The following is a 17,029-nucleotide window of genomic DNA, read 5'->3' as shown; positions in this document are numbered from 1 at the left end:
GGGGAAGGTGTATCTCAGTTTGCATGCAAGTGACACCTATGTATGTAATGAGATTTTAGATGATAGTAATGATAATGTGCAACTTCTAATATGAAGGGATAATTAAGGACCATATTAGAGTTATTCTGTAGAACTTGTATGTCGGTGGTACTAAATATTGGTTGGTTAGGGGGGTGTGTATGTGTGTGCGCGCGCTTGCACTTGTAATTCATGGTGAACTGATGTATGTTGTAGAACGTATGTTATGTGATGATGTGAGTGCACCATGTAGCAGTGTGGTACATGGATGTTTTGGCCTGGTTAATCTGCATTGGGGGGGCCATACTATTATATGTATGCCCATTGTCCTGCCCTAGTTAATCCGCATTGCCGGGGGGGGGGGGGGTTCCCTGCCTACTTGATCACATTATATTCATTGGTGATTTCACCTAGTTAATCCACATTGGGGAACCATACTATTGGATGCATGCCTACGGTTCTGCCCGATTAATCCACATTGGGAACCATACGCATTATAGGGGTGACTCTGCCTGGTTAATCCACACCAGGGGGTCACTGCTTACTTGGTCATATTAGATCCATAAGTGGTCTAGCTTGGTTAATCTGCATTAGGGGACCACGCTATCAGATGGATACTTATGGTCCCATCTGGTTACTCCGCATTGGAGGACCATACACATTGTAGTAAAAGATTACATTGAGTGGTCAAGAACCCTATTTTCGTTGGATTCCATGGAGTGGTCTAGAATCCCTTTTCCTAATCGGTTCCGTTGAGTGGTCTGGAACCCTATCTTCGTTGGATTCCGTTGAGTAGTCCGGAATCCCTTTCCCTAATCGGTACTGTTGAGTTTGTCTGAGACCCTAGACAGCAGATTCTTGTAGTAAATGTTGCTCAGGGTTATGCTTGTGTTTGTAATTCAAAGTTATAATGCTGTTAATTTAGAATCCTGGTAAAGAATTACGACAAGCCTTACGGAGGTTGACTTTGTTACTATTAGTGAAGTGATGTTTGATTTTAACTACACTAATTTGTTGCCATGTGAGTTAAAAAAAATAAAAAATAAAAAAAATAAAAAATAAAAAAAAAAGAAAAACAAAACAAATTCAATTCGTAGAAATAGTTTTAAAGATTTTAAAAGCATCCGTCCCCACAACACACCTACCGTCCCACAATAGTCCACATTCTATTGATCTTAAAGCGAAGTAAAAATGGTATTGTGTTTCCTTAAACAGAAACTTGGAAATCAATGCCATTGACTCCATTTATTTGGACACTAGTGACTGAAGATGAACACATGTAGATATTGAATGAACTCACCAACCTTCTTCAAGTCTGAGTTCATTTCTCTATATTTGACCAAGTTAAAGTTCCTCCATGTCACCATTAGGTTTTTGCAGCTTTCAAGCGGTAAAATGGTGAAAAACATATCCACAAATGATGAGAAGAAGCCTTCCTTCTTCCGGATTCTTGTTGCCGGTTACAACACTGAGTATTTGGTAATAGTTTCCGACTACTGCGCTGTGGATTTTAGTTTCTCGCATTTTTCTTGTTTCTCTGTAACTGCTTGGTTGCAATTGCATATTCAATTCTGAAATTTTTGTTTGTAAATACATTTTGTGTGTCTATTTTTTGAAGCATATCCCCAGAGACTTCTTGAAACATATACAGAAAGACCTGTCCGAGAGAGCATTTTTGACGCTGACCGATTCCTTGGATTGTTCATGGAGTGTCAAAGTGAGTAGAACGACAATGGGTGCTGTGCGTTTCACAGATGGCTGGCAGGAGTTCTTGAGGGATAATTCCTTGGGTCACGGCAACTTTGTAGTATTCATCTATGATGGGAGGATGAAGTTCAGCATAAGGGTATATGGCACAAACGCGTGTGAGCGAGAAGTCGGTTCTACCAAGATTGGATCAACTAATCAGAATTCCACCTTTGCTGACACTACTAAAATTCCTAGTGGTAGTGGTAGACAAAGAACGTGCGATGGGAGCTCGTCTAAGCGTCCTCATCCAACGAGCTCTTGCAGCAACGATGATTCAGGTATCGTCAGATCAGATGTTGCTAACTACTGGAACCCATGAAACTTATGTCTATGATTTATTTTTTTATTTTTTTATTTTTTTTTTGGATTTGAAACTACAGGTGAAAACCTTTGTGAACCCGAAGAAGATGACGAAGACAGCACATCTAACGATTGGGACGATGACGAAGACAACACATCTGATGAGGATTCGGAAGATGACACATCTGAGGAGGATATGGAAGCTGCAGCTGAGCCTGAGTTTTTCAAATCAAAATTCCCTCATTTTAAAAGCGTAGTAAGAACGTCAAGTAATGTGGTAAGGCAACCACTAATTAAGTTTTCATTCATTTAGTTTTGTTTTAGGCCACAATTTTGTTGACAATTACAATTAACGAGTTCTCTTTAGTACATGCATGATGCATCCAAGAAATAAAATTTCTCTTTTGTGTCGTTTGAAAGAGGTTAAATAATAAAATCAAAGCCTTTGGCAACAGATACATTTCCAGTACTATATATGTTAACATGTTAAGAAGCTATAACCAAATTTATTACTGCTCAAGCCTGCAGCATCACAATTCCAATATTATAACAAAAAAGCACCATCATGATTTATTCATTGTATCCAAACAGTCAAAGATACATAAAAATTAGAGTATTATTATCGATTTTTCATCTGAGCTAATTTTTTTCTTGAATTCTTATCTTGGCCAATTTTTCTTTTGAACTATCATAAATAGACAATTTCCCCCTATTGTCGTGTTTCCAACATTTCATCAAATTTTCTGCCACAAAAGTTTGATAAAATGTGAGGAAGATGATTATGGGTGGGCAATTGGCCATTCATAATAGGTCATGGAGATCCAGGCCGAAATAAAATTTAAGGAGGGAAATTGACGGTGGGGTGCAAATACAAGTAAAAATCAGCTAGATTTTCTAATAATTATGCTTGAGGAAAATACTAAATCGGCTATACGGAGTTGCATATGCTAGTTGATACATTTGTTACAAGTATGTTTGAGAAATATCAATTTGAATGTTTCATGTGTGCAAATAGAAAGCTAGAATAAAAATCTCTTGAATGTTTATTTCCTTCAATTATGTTGGTTAGTGTTGTTATCTCTCTCTCTCTCTCTCTCTCTACATGTCAAATGTAATTTCTTTTGAAGTCTTGTTTGATGTCAATCATGCAGTACGTCCCTGCCGCCTTCTCTAGGAAGCATTTTTCTAAACAACAACAATTCAAGATTTTCATGAAAAATGCAGAGGAAAAAACATGGGCTGTGAACGTTGTCCATTTGAACACATCACACTCCTTTTCTGCCGGGTGGTCTCGGTTCGCATCTTCTAACCAAATTGGTATCGGCGATACTTGCATATTTGAGCTTTTGAGCAGCAACGAGATGAAGGTTCGCATTATCCACAAGGCATCAGTTTGAAGCTATATTAATAGTAGGGTAATTTAAGTGGTGAGCTTTAGCTAGCCTTGTAGTTCTTCTCCTCGCCGGTCGCCACTCGTAGTTGTATTTCGGATTAAGAGTTGGATAGTGGTGCAAATTGTTTTGTACTATCTAATCATAATTTTTACTTTTAAATCTTAAGAGTTATCGGTATCATGAATCATGAATGTCTAGAGCTACTCTGCATGCGTTACAAAGCAACAGTGGATTTGGTCTTTTGCCTTTACCACTAGAAATAATCCTCCTCGCATCAAAGTAGAAGCCACTCTCGGATGTCCCTAAAGGGACGTGGAAGTGCTTATATTTCACTTCAGTCAATTAGCAGTAGCAGGAATCGTCCACCCTTTTATACGCTCATACAAGATTACTTGAAATTTTTATCTAAAAATTTAACTTTACATTCTCCGATATATTCGCCAAAGTAAAAGCTCTCAAAAATCTGTATTTGGTATATATGATTGATATATACGAGTAATCATCTTAGTTTTGATATGCAATGTATATATGGGGACTTCTCCCACTTAACATTCCTAATCTTTTGACTGATGAGTGATGATGAATGCGGTATCATTTGAACCAGGAATGTCCCATTGTAGGTCTTTTCTGTTCCTTCCAGACTTTGGACTTTATATGTACCAAAAATTAAAAGAACAAAGGAACTCTCGACATTATCATGCACATATATTTGGATATCTAGAGATAATCTTTTTAGTATTAGCAACGTATGCCATGCATTATAAGCAACAGAGAACAAGTAAGTTGTCGATTTGTTTCCTGCATCCGCGTGAAAATAGAGACTCAAGATTATTTTTTGGAAACGTAAGACCTTAATAACACTCTATTTTTCAAGACTTCGCTAACCCAATATTTTTTTTAACAAACGATATGATCTACACTAAAAAGATGAGGAAGTAGAATAAGCATCACAATGGACTAGCAATCAATAATTTGGTTCAAATTCGCCTTTGGCGAGAATCAAACCTAAGACCTCTCAATATTTTTATTTTTTATTTTTTTTTATAATACTCTATTATTGATACAAAATGGGGTCTCTTTCCAATGAATGGTAATATAAAATGTAGAAGCACAGTGGTTATACAAAGTATTCTAATATACAATAAAATTATCCCATCCCAATCTCATTCTTCAACATTGATTTAGCGATATCCTGCAAAAATAATAAAAACCGTCATTAGAATACAAGACACTTGGACACAACAAACAGTTAAAAGTTAGAAAATGGGGAAGGGCTGCAATAACACCATAGATTATTCAGTCCAAAGGAAATGGTTGGAAGCTACTCTAGATGCCAACAACAATTTAATATGAATTTGCCAAAAAAATGAATTACCTCAAGGAAACCTCTTGTGGCGGAAATGGTCCAAAGCTATTCTAAATGCCAACACAATAATAATTAAGAAGCAATTCAACATTTATTAGCAACCCTCAAGAATACAAAAGAAATTCTGAAACTTAAGAAAATTCTCACAACATGATATTATATTAATGACTACAGTTCGCAAATTGTAGGGAAATCAAACTTTGTTGCACAATGCTCCTTGCTCATGCCTATCATTATACACGATCAAACTACTCCAACATGCAAGAAAATGCAAATGACTTCATCCATGCTTGTAGAATTAAAACAAGGCACAAAAAGAACCAAAATATACAATATATTCCCAGCATAATCAAACTTACCTGCAGAAAGCTCTTTGCTCACTGTGTTCTGCACAACAGAGGGGCAAAATAAGTTAGCAACCAACAAGAAAACATAATAAAGGGACAAATTATACGATATACTTGAAAAAAAATTCACCGCCACCATCGTCATAAGCAAGAGCAATCACATTAAATTCAAGCCCAAACACCTGGAATAAAAATAACAAGACTGAGTAAAATTATTATTATTACTATTATTGATAAAGATGACTAATTTAATATGGACTAGCACTTGCCAAACCAAGCTATTAGGAATCCTTTGAAAAAAGAAATGGTGTGCTTTGATTTTTACAGTAACACTCGTAAAATTGATCAGAGGTATCCAAATTGTAAAAATAATATCTACATTTCCTTGGTTTGTTTTTCAAAAGACGAAATAGAGCCCCTACATAATTATTTTTCTGAAGTTTAGTTTGTAGAAATCCGCACTGAGGAACTTAACTAATAACTGTAGGGTTTAATGACCCCAATGAGGAATTCTTGGTAACCTGATACATGTATATATATTTCAAACTGGAGAACTAAAGCACAAATAAGTACACACAAAAATCCTTAAAATCTCCAAATAAGTACAAATTAATACATTAAAAGAAAATCTCTCCATATAATGAATACAGAGAAACCTTAGCTGAAATTTTAAATACAGAACTGCATTCAGATTGAAACACCACATCTAAGCCAAACACCGGACTTGCAATACCAAAACTCCCAAATAGTATCCGAATTTTGCAATGTGCAGGGAACATACCAAAACACTTAAACCACAATCAAAATCCCTAAAATTAATTTAAATCCAAACCCTAAATCTAACAATTTTAACAAATACTATAGCATCAATTGAGAGAATACCCAGAGGCCGTAGAGAGAGATGAAAGGAAGAGTATGTCCTCTGCTGGGGGTTCCGAAAGAAGATCTGGGTTTCGATTTGGGTTCCTACCAAATAATCAATTTATATTTGAATGACAGTTGCATAATATTTGGTTCAAAACTGAAGTTATTGGATAAACTGTTTGAAGATATATCAAAAACCCATTCAGAGTCGATTTCTCCTATAAGTACCAACCCATCCATAAAAATCAAGATATAAGTAATTCAAATTACATAATTCCAAAAACTCTACCGGTACCCAAATTGCAGAATCCCATTGGTATAAGCAAAATTCATTTTTAGCATCCAGATGAACGAATAGGAGTACCCAAAAACAGCAGAGAAACAAAAGGTACACGTTTCGTATGCAGGGGGTTTTGGTGTAAGAAAAAATGAAAAAACTTTAATCTGAAAGAGAGATGAAATCTACCTTGTCTTTGGCTTCCGAGATGGACTGTTGAGCCTGAAATGTTAAGAGAGTGGGAATTAGTGGTGGATGGCATCAAAAATTGAAGGAAGATAAACGAAATGGGTTTTAATTTCTGGGTTCAGAAAGCTTTACAATCGAAAGGTTAGGGAGCTAGGGAGAAGGCGAGGAGTTCAGCGCAGGGAGGGGAGAGTAATGGCTGGTTTGGTATTTATGTGCTTTGAAAAAAAGCTGTTTCTGCTGTGAGAATAAGCAACTGTGAAATAAAGTAGCAGAGTGTTTAGTAAACTTTTTTGTAAAAGTGCTTTTGAAAAAAAAAAAAAAGCAGTATTATAGTGTTTGGTAAACTTTTATGTAAAACAAATGTGAAAAAGTTAGTTTTTCAAAGCTGGGTTTTGCAACTTCTTGTTTTTGGCTTTTTTTCACTCAAAACTGTTAAAAAAAAGCTGAAGCTGAATGTTTATCAAACACAAAAACAGCTCCCAGCTTTTTTTGATACCAGCTTTTTTTAGAATCACCTCAGTACCAAACCAGGCCTAAGAGAGACTGGACGGAACGGAACGGAATGGGACGGGACGGAACGGAACGGAATGGGACGGGACGGGACGGGACGGGACGGGACAGGACGAAACGGAACGGGCAGGAGCAAAGATGCCCTCGGATGGAAACAAGGAGGAAGAAGGAGACAGAGAGGTTATAATTTTGTGTTCCACGGATGTGGAACGAGTTGTTCTAGGGGGGTGAGGTGGAACGAAAATTTACCCAAAACTCGTCCCGTGGAACAGCTCGTTCCATCCGTTTTAGGCGCACCAAATGTGGGATGGAACGCCTTGTCCCACTTTGTTCCGTTCCGTCCCACGTACCAAACGGTACCCCGGGTAAACTTTGTATTTGTACGAGGGGTGCAGTACTGTAGAATACTAGAATAGCATTATTAAATGAAAATAAAAATATCTTTGACAGAAAAAAGGAGAAGAAAACTGAAAGAAGTTAAAAAAAAATCAGCTCCCAAGGTTGAAAAACATATAACAAGTCTCTGGTGTCAAAATTTTTCTGGTTTGACACCAATGAATGGTGTTATAAAGGTTAAAGCCACCAATGATTGGTGTTACAAAAGTTTAAGACACTAAATTTTAGCTATGGTGACAGTTCAATTTACAAAGCTACTGATGAAGAAGGGTGTCCTCAAAACGATGCCCTATAGCACATTGTCTAGTAGTGTAATTCTCATTGATTGAAAGCCCTTGACTAATATGGACACCCGGAGTAATACGGCAACAAAAAAACATATTACACTTGAGAAAAAAAAAAATGGCTCAACAAGCACCCGAGATGGGCTCAGGTTGTTCTGCGGGACGAGTGAAAATTAGGGATAGTTTGGTATTGTCGTACTTAGAAAAAAAAATGCTTCTGTTGTGTGCTGTAAAAATAAAAAGCTGTAAAATAATGCAATTGAGTGTTTGATAAACATCTATATAAAACTAAAGTGACTATGTCAAATGACTAAAAATAATGTGATTTTAGATGTAATATAGTAATTTATTGTGCGTTTTATTTGTGGTTTATTTTTTTATTTAATCTCTCTCTAGAACACTTCTCCCCCTCATCGATTAGATGCAAATGGATATAACTTATTCAATACTCAACGAAATTGGGTGATTCAAAAAGGAAAGTTGCAGTACTCAACGAGAAGAAGAGATTGATACCTTGCATTCTGGCCAACTCGCCGTGGTTTGGCCGAAAATTGCCTCGAAAAGGACGATGCTCGCTCAAAAATTTGGAAAAGCTACTCCGAGCTATTTTCTGCGATTCACACGTATACACCAATTAAAATAAGCTTCAATCTAATCCTAAAGCACAGCCCAAGGGTTTCTAGAAGCTTCCCAACGTTGGAAAAATACGAAACACGTCGGAGAAGACAATGAACAGTGATAACTTCACTGTGGGGCTTCCCATGCACGGCTTGGGGTTTTTGGGGCTCTTCCATCTAGGTGTGCAGGTGGTGGTGCATGTGTGTGATCACAGAGAGGAGGAAGCTGGGTTTGTAGAGTGGTGAAAGCTCAGAGAGAGGGAGTCCGAGAGTGAAGAGAGGGAGAGAAATGAGAGCACGGCATGAAAAGGAGAGAGAGAAGAAGAGCGAGGAGGATTCTCTACCCTCCTAATCTCTTTACCCTTCCATCTTTTCCTATTTGAACGGTCATGGTGATGCCACGTCAACATCTTATATTGATTGTTTTTATAGAGATAATAAGACAAAAAACAATGTGTGAAAGGAGGGGATGGAAGGGAATGAGAATAGGAGGGTAGAGAATCCTCCTTCTCCGAAGAGGGCTAGGGAACTACCACGTGGCAGTCTAGAAAATGGGGCTGGGGATAGCCAAAATAGGGGTGGGCCCCTGGGCACACCATTTAACACCAAAAATCATTTTTTTTAAAAGAAAAATATCCACAAACTTAGTGAAAATACAAAATACCCTTTTTTCTCTGTAAACCCTCGGGACGAGTTGTTACAAAATTTTTATGTTCCAAAAAACTTAATCATTTGTGTCACATCCCGCCCCGGACGGCACCACTTCCTGGGCCCGCTCCACCACCGTAGCACGATATTGTCCGCTTTGGGCCCCGACCACGCCCTCACGGTTTTGTTTTTGGGAACTAACACGAGAACTTCCCAGTGAGTCACCCATCATGAGATTGCTCAAGCCCCCTTCTCGCTTAACTTCGGAGTTCCTACAGAACCCGAAGCCAGTGAGCTCCCAAAAGGCCTCGTGCTAGGTAGGGATGGGAATATACATATAAGGATCACACCCCTGGGCGATGTGGGATTTCACAATCCACCCCCCTTAGGGGCCCGACGTCCTCGTCGGAACACACGCTACCAGGGTTACGCTCTGATACCAAATAAATATTTGTCACATCTCGGCCCGGGGGAGACCACTTCCCGGGTCCGCTCCACCACCACAGCACGATATTATCCGCTTTGAGCTTACCATTCCCTCACGGTTTTGTTTTTGGGAACTCACGAGCAACTTCCCAATGGGTCACCCATCATGGGATTGCTCAAGCCCCCTTCTCGCTTAACTTCGGAGTTCCTACAGAACCCGAAGCCAGTGAGCTCCCAAAAGGCCTCGTGCTAGGTAGGGATGGGAATATACATACAAGGATCACACCCCTGGGCGATGTGGGATGTCACAATCCACCCCCCTTAGGAGCCCGACGTCCTCGTCGGCACACATGCTACCAGGATTAGGCTCTGATACCAATCTGTCACATCCCGGCCCGGGGTGGATCACTTCCCGGGCCCGCTCCACCACCATAGCACGATATTGTCCGCTTTGGGCTTACCATTCCCTCACGGTTTTGTTTTTGGGAACTCACGAGCAACTTCCCAATGGGTCACCCATCATGGGATTACTCAAGCCCCCTTCTCGCTTAACTTCGGAGTTCCTACAGAACCCGAAGCCAGTGAGCTCCCAAAAGGCCTCGTGCTAGGTAGGAATGGGAATATACATATAAGGATCACACCCCTAGGCGATGTGGGATGTCACAATTTGAATGTATTCAAACGTGTGAGACGCATGGATGCTTAGAACAATTAAAACTCTTGAGTCTTAAAATGTTGGACATTTGTTATTGATATATTGGAATAGGTTTAAATGTTCAAATGAGGTATTAGTCAAAACTGAACCGTTGAATGCTAGTTGGTTTAATATTTTATTTGTTTAACCGAATCATTGGATGAGAAATAAATAAAATGGGGAGATTTTTTTCAAATGGAAAATGATAAACTCACACCATTTTGCTTCACCTATTGTAGGTTAATACATCACTAATCATTTGATTGGACTAACTCCACTACTTCGTTTTATTATTTGAATAGTTCATTTTTCTAATCATCATTTGAATATTAATCTTGCAAATATTGGCTTAATTTTCATTCTTAACAAAAAAAAATGGTGTTCGTCTATTTGTTTGGTTATGGTTAGATAATTCAATATTATCAGATTTGACTAATTTTTTCGTAAGACTGATCTTTGAATAATGATCTAAAAATTGTGCAATTTAAAACATGAGATTGTTGTAAATAGTGTGCTTATTTAGGAATGTGATTATGTAATTTTAAAGTAGAAAACCAACAGAATTTAGGATCAATCATCATAGGTTTTGTATTACTTGTAAGGTATGAAGGCCCATCACAATTAGTATAAATAAGGGTGCATTTGGTACGTGGGACAGGATGGAACGGAATGGGACGAGGCGTTCTGTCCCATTTGGTGTGCCTAAAACGGGTAGAACACGCTATTCCACGAGACAAGTTTTGGGTGATTTTTCATTCCACCTCCCCCTCTGAAACGACTTGTTCCACCTTTGTGGAACACAAATTTATAACATTTTAAGACAAAAATACCCCTTGTCTTTTTCAATATTTACACCATCTAAATCATACAACAAACCCTAAAACTAACATCTTCTCTTCTTTGCCGCTGTGAACTTCTTCACCTCTGCATCTCCCCTTCGCAACCTTCCTCCTCATCCTCTTCCGTGTAGCCTCTCTGTGAACTTCAACTTTGCATCTCCGTTCCAGGTTCGATTTGATTGTGATTGTGTAGCCTCTTGGTCTCTCTTTCTTTGTAAAATAAAAAAATTGCTTCCAAGAGGTCCTTTAATTAATTTTGATGTAAATTGGAAGTGGCATTATTATTCTTTTCTGATTTGCTTGTTTCAAATTCATTTACACCCAGTTCCTAATTCTACTGAATTTCTTTGTATTTTGTAGTGCTTTGATTTCTTTGTATTCTTTTCCGATTTGCTTGTTTCGATTTCTTTCTATTTTGTAGTGCTTCGATCTGCCCAATACTGCATCTGCAACCAAAGATCCGCCTCTGTTTATTTGCTTCCACTCCCCCTATTAAGCAGTACTACATTCAGAGGTATCTCTATCTAGATTCATTTTTTCAATGTTCAAGTTTCGATTTTTATGTGTTGAAATCAATAAATCTGATGTCTTGAGGTTTTGTTGGATTGGCTTGGGTTACATGTTTTGGATTTTCCTCTGTTGGATTGTGTTCTATGTTATTTTTTAAAAAAAACAAATTAAATTGCTTTTATGTTCAAGAACCACTCCTAGCATCCTTTTTATTTCCTCTTCCACTCCCAGCAATTCATTGCTTCTCTAGTCAAGAAATACCCAGATGTAAATTGTTCTCTGGAGATTGAACAGTTGTATGAAGAAACATCCAAATGGTTTCTATCAAATCGACCCAAAAATAACCAATTCTGAAATAGAGATAACCAGAAATATCATATTCTTTTCTAATTTACATGGCAGAAGAAAGCTCTTTCAAGCATGAATATCCTCATGGTTTATTTGTTTGCTAATTTGCTTTATATTTAGTTGTGTTACTCTTGCGTTTCAAATGAACTGGATTTCTAAAGTTCCTGTTGAGGAACAAGGAATCTCACCCTCCATGTGTTTCTTGGAAATTTCTTATAAGTCGTAAAGTATAGTTTTGAACTTCATTGCTACTTAAAATATAGTCATTTTATATCTAGTTTTCTATACATTGACCTTCTAAATGCTAAACAAAAAACACGGAGACACACAGAATCTTAGTGCTCCCCTCACCAATATATATGATTGTTCAGGATAATTGCTTGGCTTAGAAGTTTTTGATTTCTAGGAAGGGAGAAAAGGCTAGAGTTTCATGGGGTTGTTTGACGTTGGAAGTTTTTTTAAACATTTGGTTTGTCTGTAGTATAAGAATTTTGAGGATTATAAGGGAGTGAGAGTAGATGAACTATAGGGTAGAGTTAGATACTGGGCATCAGTTTCGAATGAGTTCAGGGATTATTCTCTTTCTTGTCTTAGAAATTTCATAGTTACACATTTATTATCATCTTAAATGTCTTCTTTGTCTTCTTATTCTATACAGTATTTAGTATATATGGTATGCTAGCTATAATACATGGATTTCCCGGGAAGGAAATGCCTCTCCCTTGCTCTATTTCATATCAGCATTTCAAATGATAATAATTTGACACTTTGAAATTAGAAGTTACTTATTTTAGAATTTTCAAGCACATAAATAATTTGACCGAGTCCCATTATTTGGTGTTTCAATATACAATATATAATTTTTCTTGTAAAAGGAACCGAGCACCATATCTTGAATATGGACACAGACAAATGCATCTTTCAAAATTTCACCTTTTCATTGCAACATCTCTTTGTTTGCATTAATTTTTAATGACCTTGGTTTTTGCAAGACTGAAGTGCATTTAGGTCATATAACATTAGTCGAATCCTCAGAGGGTAGCACTCTCAGATTTTCAGTGCATGCCAAAGTTGATGCTTCACTTTAAGAATTGCAATAAGGATATGATGCTCCACTTTGTTTTATCATTTAATCATACACTTGTAATTGAATCATGTGTATGTTGATGCTTCATTCATTCATGTGTTGTTTTTTTTGCATGTGAAGGTATGGATGAATATGAGACTCAATTCTTTGTTCTTTTGAACGTTTGGATTATAATGGCACAATTCTTTACTATAAATGCACAATTGTTAAGGTATAGACAACAACAAAGGAGACAATGGGAAATAGCTAGTTTAGAGCAGAGGACATTTGTTAGACTTCATGTTAGGAGAGAGGAAATAAATCGTATCACGCGATTGAGTGATACTAACTGTTTGTGGGAGCTGCGAATGGATAGGAATGCATTTGCAGTTTTATGTGATTTACTACAAACTCATGGTGGATTGGTAGATGATGGTCATGTTACAATATAGGAGCAAGTAGCTAATTTTGTTAACATATTAGCCCACCACAATAAAAGTATGTTTATGACCTATCATTCCTACACTGTCTAACGTAACCTTGATGTGTGACAAATAGGAAAGGAAGCGTAATAAGATGAATCAAATAATGGGATGCAATGCACACCTTATGGTGCAAGACTTCTCTCAAACGCCCTATGATTGATGTAGCATTGTAAGTGTAGTTGTATTGTTTCTCTCTAGGGATCTTGATACGTAGATTTACATTAAGTTTCCTTAGAATAAGATGGATTGGTTCAAATAATTATAGACCACAAAATATTGTCTCAATTGAATGAGACATTCACTTTGCGAATTCAATCAATGTTAGTGAATGTGCCAATGTGGTATACCCGTCTAAGTGATTACTTGATCAATCATGGATATTTGAGTATAATATGCCATTTGCTTGTTCATTAAGAAGTATTCCGAACTTGCTAGAGTTTTAATCTATGTTGATGATATGAATCTTACTAAGATTTTAAAAGAGCATGAGCAAACTACCTCACATATGAAGTCGGAAATTTGAGATTAAGAATCTTAGGAAAACTTGTTCATATCTTGACCTGAAGTTCAAGCATTGTTCTGACGATATTCTGGTTTTTCTGTCAAACCACACCCAAAAAGTATTACTTTTGAGTACACCCATGATCATCCATTTGCTAGATGCAGATGAGACCCTTTAAGAGGTTGTGTAACTCGAAGTTCCATATCTAAGTTCAACTTGTACTTTATTGTACTTAACTAATTGTATTAGGAGGATATCACCTTTGTTGCTGATATGTTGACAACATACAACACCACAATTGCATGCTACCACTAAATTGGCATTAAAAATGTTTTTCCACTACCCTAGAGGTACTATGAATTTGGGCTTATCTTTTCGCATCTCAAGCATATCCAACTAAGGGTGGGCAAACGGGTAGAGGAACAACGGCTTGGGGCGGGTAGTCTAAGTTTGAGGCGGGTACGGGCCGGTTCCAAATATTTTAGAGAATAAACGGGGTAGGGCGGGGTGGGCTAATGTCATTTACGGGGTGGGCCAAGTCCATATACTTAGAAAAATGGGGTCTTAGACTGACCCATTTCTAATTATAATGAACGGTCGAGATTGAATGATAACCTATCATCCAATCTCAACCGTTAGTTTCTACCCTAGTCATCCCAAGTCCAGGTTTCCATAATCAGTCCCTCCACCTCTCCACTATCCGTCCCTCCCTCGACTTCCTCGTCTCCAACTCTCAATCGTCTTCTTCTCCTCGACGATAGTGCTCACCAGCCTCACCTCACATAAATCAGCCAACCCATCACCTCCGTCATGACCAACACAACAGCACCACCTATCCAGCTATCCTCCTCGACGACATTCCAGAGAACCTAAGTTCCAAAACCATGACGGCTTGATTCTCCCCTCTTCGACAACACCACTGCCGTCGTAACTACCATCACCGTCGTCGAGGACACTGCTACCAACCATCATCCCTTTCAAATTTAGATAATTTTGAATTAGAGTTTTGTTATTAATGTGAATTTCTGGTATAGGGATTTTAGGGTTTTTAAATTAAAATTTGTAGATTGATGATTGATCTATTACCACCGTTTAGGGTTTTTTTTAAAATTTGAATTACATTTCTGACTTATTGCAATATTGCTAGATATATATAGGTGTTATTGCAGTATTGCTATATTGGAATGTCAAAAGGTTGGATTGAGGGTTTTGAGATTGGGGGAGAATCCCCAATCTTTGTGTAGGGTTGAAAGGGTTAAATGGGAACAAGATACTTGAAGAAGAAGAGAATTAGAAGGCTTGCATTCTTGTTGCCATGATTCAACATCTCCTCGAACAATCGAGATTCAAGAGAGTTAAAGAAGAAGAGAATAAAAACAAAAAAAATGACCCTTGGACCCGGCACGTTTCAAACGGGCCGGGTTAGGTTCAGTTCATGTATTAGATTTTGTTGTACCCGCCCCAGCCCGGCCTGTTTTTTTTAAACCCGGGTCCAGTCTGGTCCCTTCAAAATTGGGCCCAGCCCTAGATCCAACTCCCTAATCCTCAAAATTATGTTTGCCTTATTAGTTTTGATGACGCTGGTTGCTTATCAAACTTGCACAAGGTGTTCCCAAATGGTTATGTCTTTACTATTAGGAAGTATCGCAATATCTTCTAGGTCCACATAATTGACCTTAGTTGCGACATTTTCAAATCATGTCAAGCTCCCATCAACTCACTATGCCACACATTAGTAGACATGCGTGGGAGCTCTTGTTGGGCAATTCGAAGCTCTATGTGACTTTAATAGATCAGATGATCCAAGAAGTCACCACCAAGAATATTGTGCCCCCGAATTTTTCTTCGCTCATCAACAAAATATTAGACGATTGAAGTCAAGCTGATTCGATCCTAAGACATTCTCATTGATCTTCTAAGTCTGGAGAATCCTAAAGAATGTGACATCCCGTCCCGAAATTATCGAAATCGTACGTGTGAAATGACTACTTTGCCCCTAGTTCATTTTCGTTACATTATTGGTTGTTTTGTGTGGTGTGGCATGTGCTGGGCCACACACACACACTGTCACTCTCCTCTATCCCCTGTCCATTTCCCTGTCTCTCTCTCCTGAGCTCCATTCCTTCCCTTCTCTTTGGAAACGTACGGACACACACACAACTACACCAAACCCTTACAGATCGAGGAAACCAAGTACACCTTCAAGCTCGTGAGGTTGAGAGGAGCACGATCGTACCATTTTCAGGTGAGAACTCTAACGTTTTCACGTCGTTTCAAGGTGGTCCGATTTGAGTACTATTCATGCGAACGTAAATACTAACGTTTTAGGAAATTTGAAGCTCATAGGTAGCTTGGTGGTGTCCCAAGGAGCCTCGGAGTGCTTCGTTTGAAGAGTTTTGACGTCGGGATCACCGTGGTCGGAGTTGGCCGGTTTTGGATAGTTTGAACAGGTAAGTTCTGGTGATTTTTGACCCTTAAAACTTGTATATCGTTGTTCTACTAGTTCTAGGCGTTGTTTTGGTGCAAGAATCATGAAAAATGGTTGAGAAACGAGTGAGAAAACACGGTTTTAAAATTTCCCAGTTTTCCGGCACCGGCGACGGCGCCGGAGGTTCGCCGGAGAAGGAGACGGAATATTTCGTCAAATCCGACGGAATATTCCTGACGCCGTTGACGGAATCCGTTAGAACTAACGGAATATTCCTCACGGCGTCAGTTGACGCCGTCAGCGTGCCAGGCACGTGCCTGCGCGTGGCCGGTGCGTGTGGCTGTGCCTTGGCCGGCGCGTGGGGGCGCGTGCGGCGGAGAAATTTTTTTCTAAAAATATGGGTGTGATCCTGAGGTTGTGTAAAGCACGTTGGTATATTCATTTGTCCAATTTGAGCAATGTATGAGAAGTTATTACGAGAAGTTGGTTATGTGCTTTAAAATTGACGTTTTTATAGTTGTTTCGCATATAGGTGATACGTATCCCGAGGACGAGCGTGGTCACTCGAGGTAGGGGGCTACGACCCTTCCACATACCAGTGAGTGGGCTTTTGGTTTTCCGTATATACCTATATACATTTATTTTCCCAGAAATTGTTTGAAAAGGGTTAATTGTTTTATGCCATGCACCATATTATTATCGTTTATGCATCATTGCATACATTAGTAGTGGTATACATATACATATGCATATTGGGTGCTGTGGACGCACA

General features: G+C 38.5%; 1 protein-coding gene and 1 long non-coding RNA gene across 2 annotated transcripts; one reads left to right on the top strand and one right to left on the bottom strand.

The window, feature by feature from the left end:
- The first annotated feature begins 1,303 nt into the window (after positions 1-1,303).
- Positions 1,304-3,632, top strand: LOC137727334 (B3 domain-containing protein At5g18000-like). Its single transcript, XM_068466201.1, has 4 exons — positions 1,304-1,497; positions 1,637-2,045; positions 2,148-2,344; positions 3,219-3,632. Exons 1-4 carry the CDS (start codon positions 1,309-1,311, stop codon positions 3,462-3,464), a joined length of 1,041 nt encoding a protein of 346 aa, XP_068322302.1. The 5' UTR covers positions 1,304-1,308; the 3' UTR covers positions 3,465-3,632.
- Positions 3,633-4,456: 824 nt separating this feature from the next.
- On the bottom strand, positions 4,457-6,736 carry LOC137729923 (uncharacterized). Its single transcript, XR_011068057.1, has 4 exons — positions 6,505-6,736; positions 6,057-6,140; positions 4,837-5,356; positions 4,457-4,653 (listed from the first exon to the last, which is right to left on the bottom strand). It is a non-coding gene; the product is annotated as an uncharacterized lncRNA (long non-coding RNA).
- Positions 6,737-17,029: the final 10,293 nt, after the last annotated feature.

Source organism: Pyrus communis, chromosome 3 (assembly GCF_963583255.1).
Source record: "Pyrus communis chromosome 3, drPyrComm1.1, whole genome shotgun sequence".
Classification (NCBI taxonomy): domain Eukaryota; kingdom Viridiplantae; phylum Streptophyta; class Magnoliopsida; order Rosales; family Rosaceae; genus Pyrus; species Pyrus communis.
Note: the sequence above shows the minus strand (reverse complement) of the source record. Positions and strands in the feature narration are given on the sequence as shown.

Excerpts from the sequence above, each read along its gene's own strand:
- LOC137727334 (XM_068466201.1), top strand. The coding sequence starts at position 1,309 with ATGAACTCACCAACCTTCTTCAAGTCTGAGTTCATTTCTCTATATTTG. Across the intron at positions 1,498-1,636 it reads GTTACAACACTGAGTATTTG|CATATCCCCAGAGACTTCTT; the intron begins GTAATAGTTTCC and ends TATTTTTTGAAG. Across the intron at positions 2,345-3,218 it reads TAAGAACGTCAAGTAATGTG|TACGTCCCTGCCGCCTTCTC; the intron begins GTAAGGCAACCA and ends TCAATCATGCAG.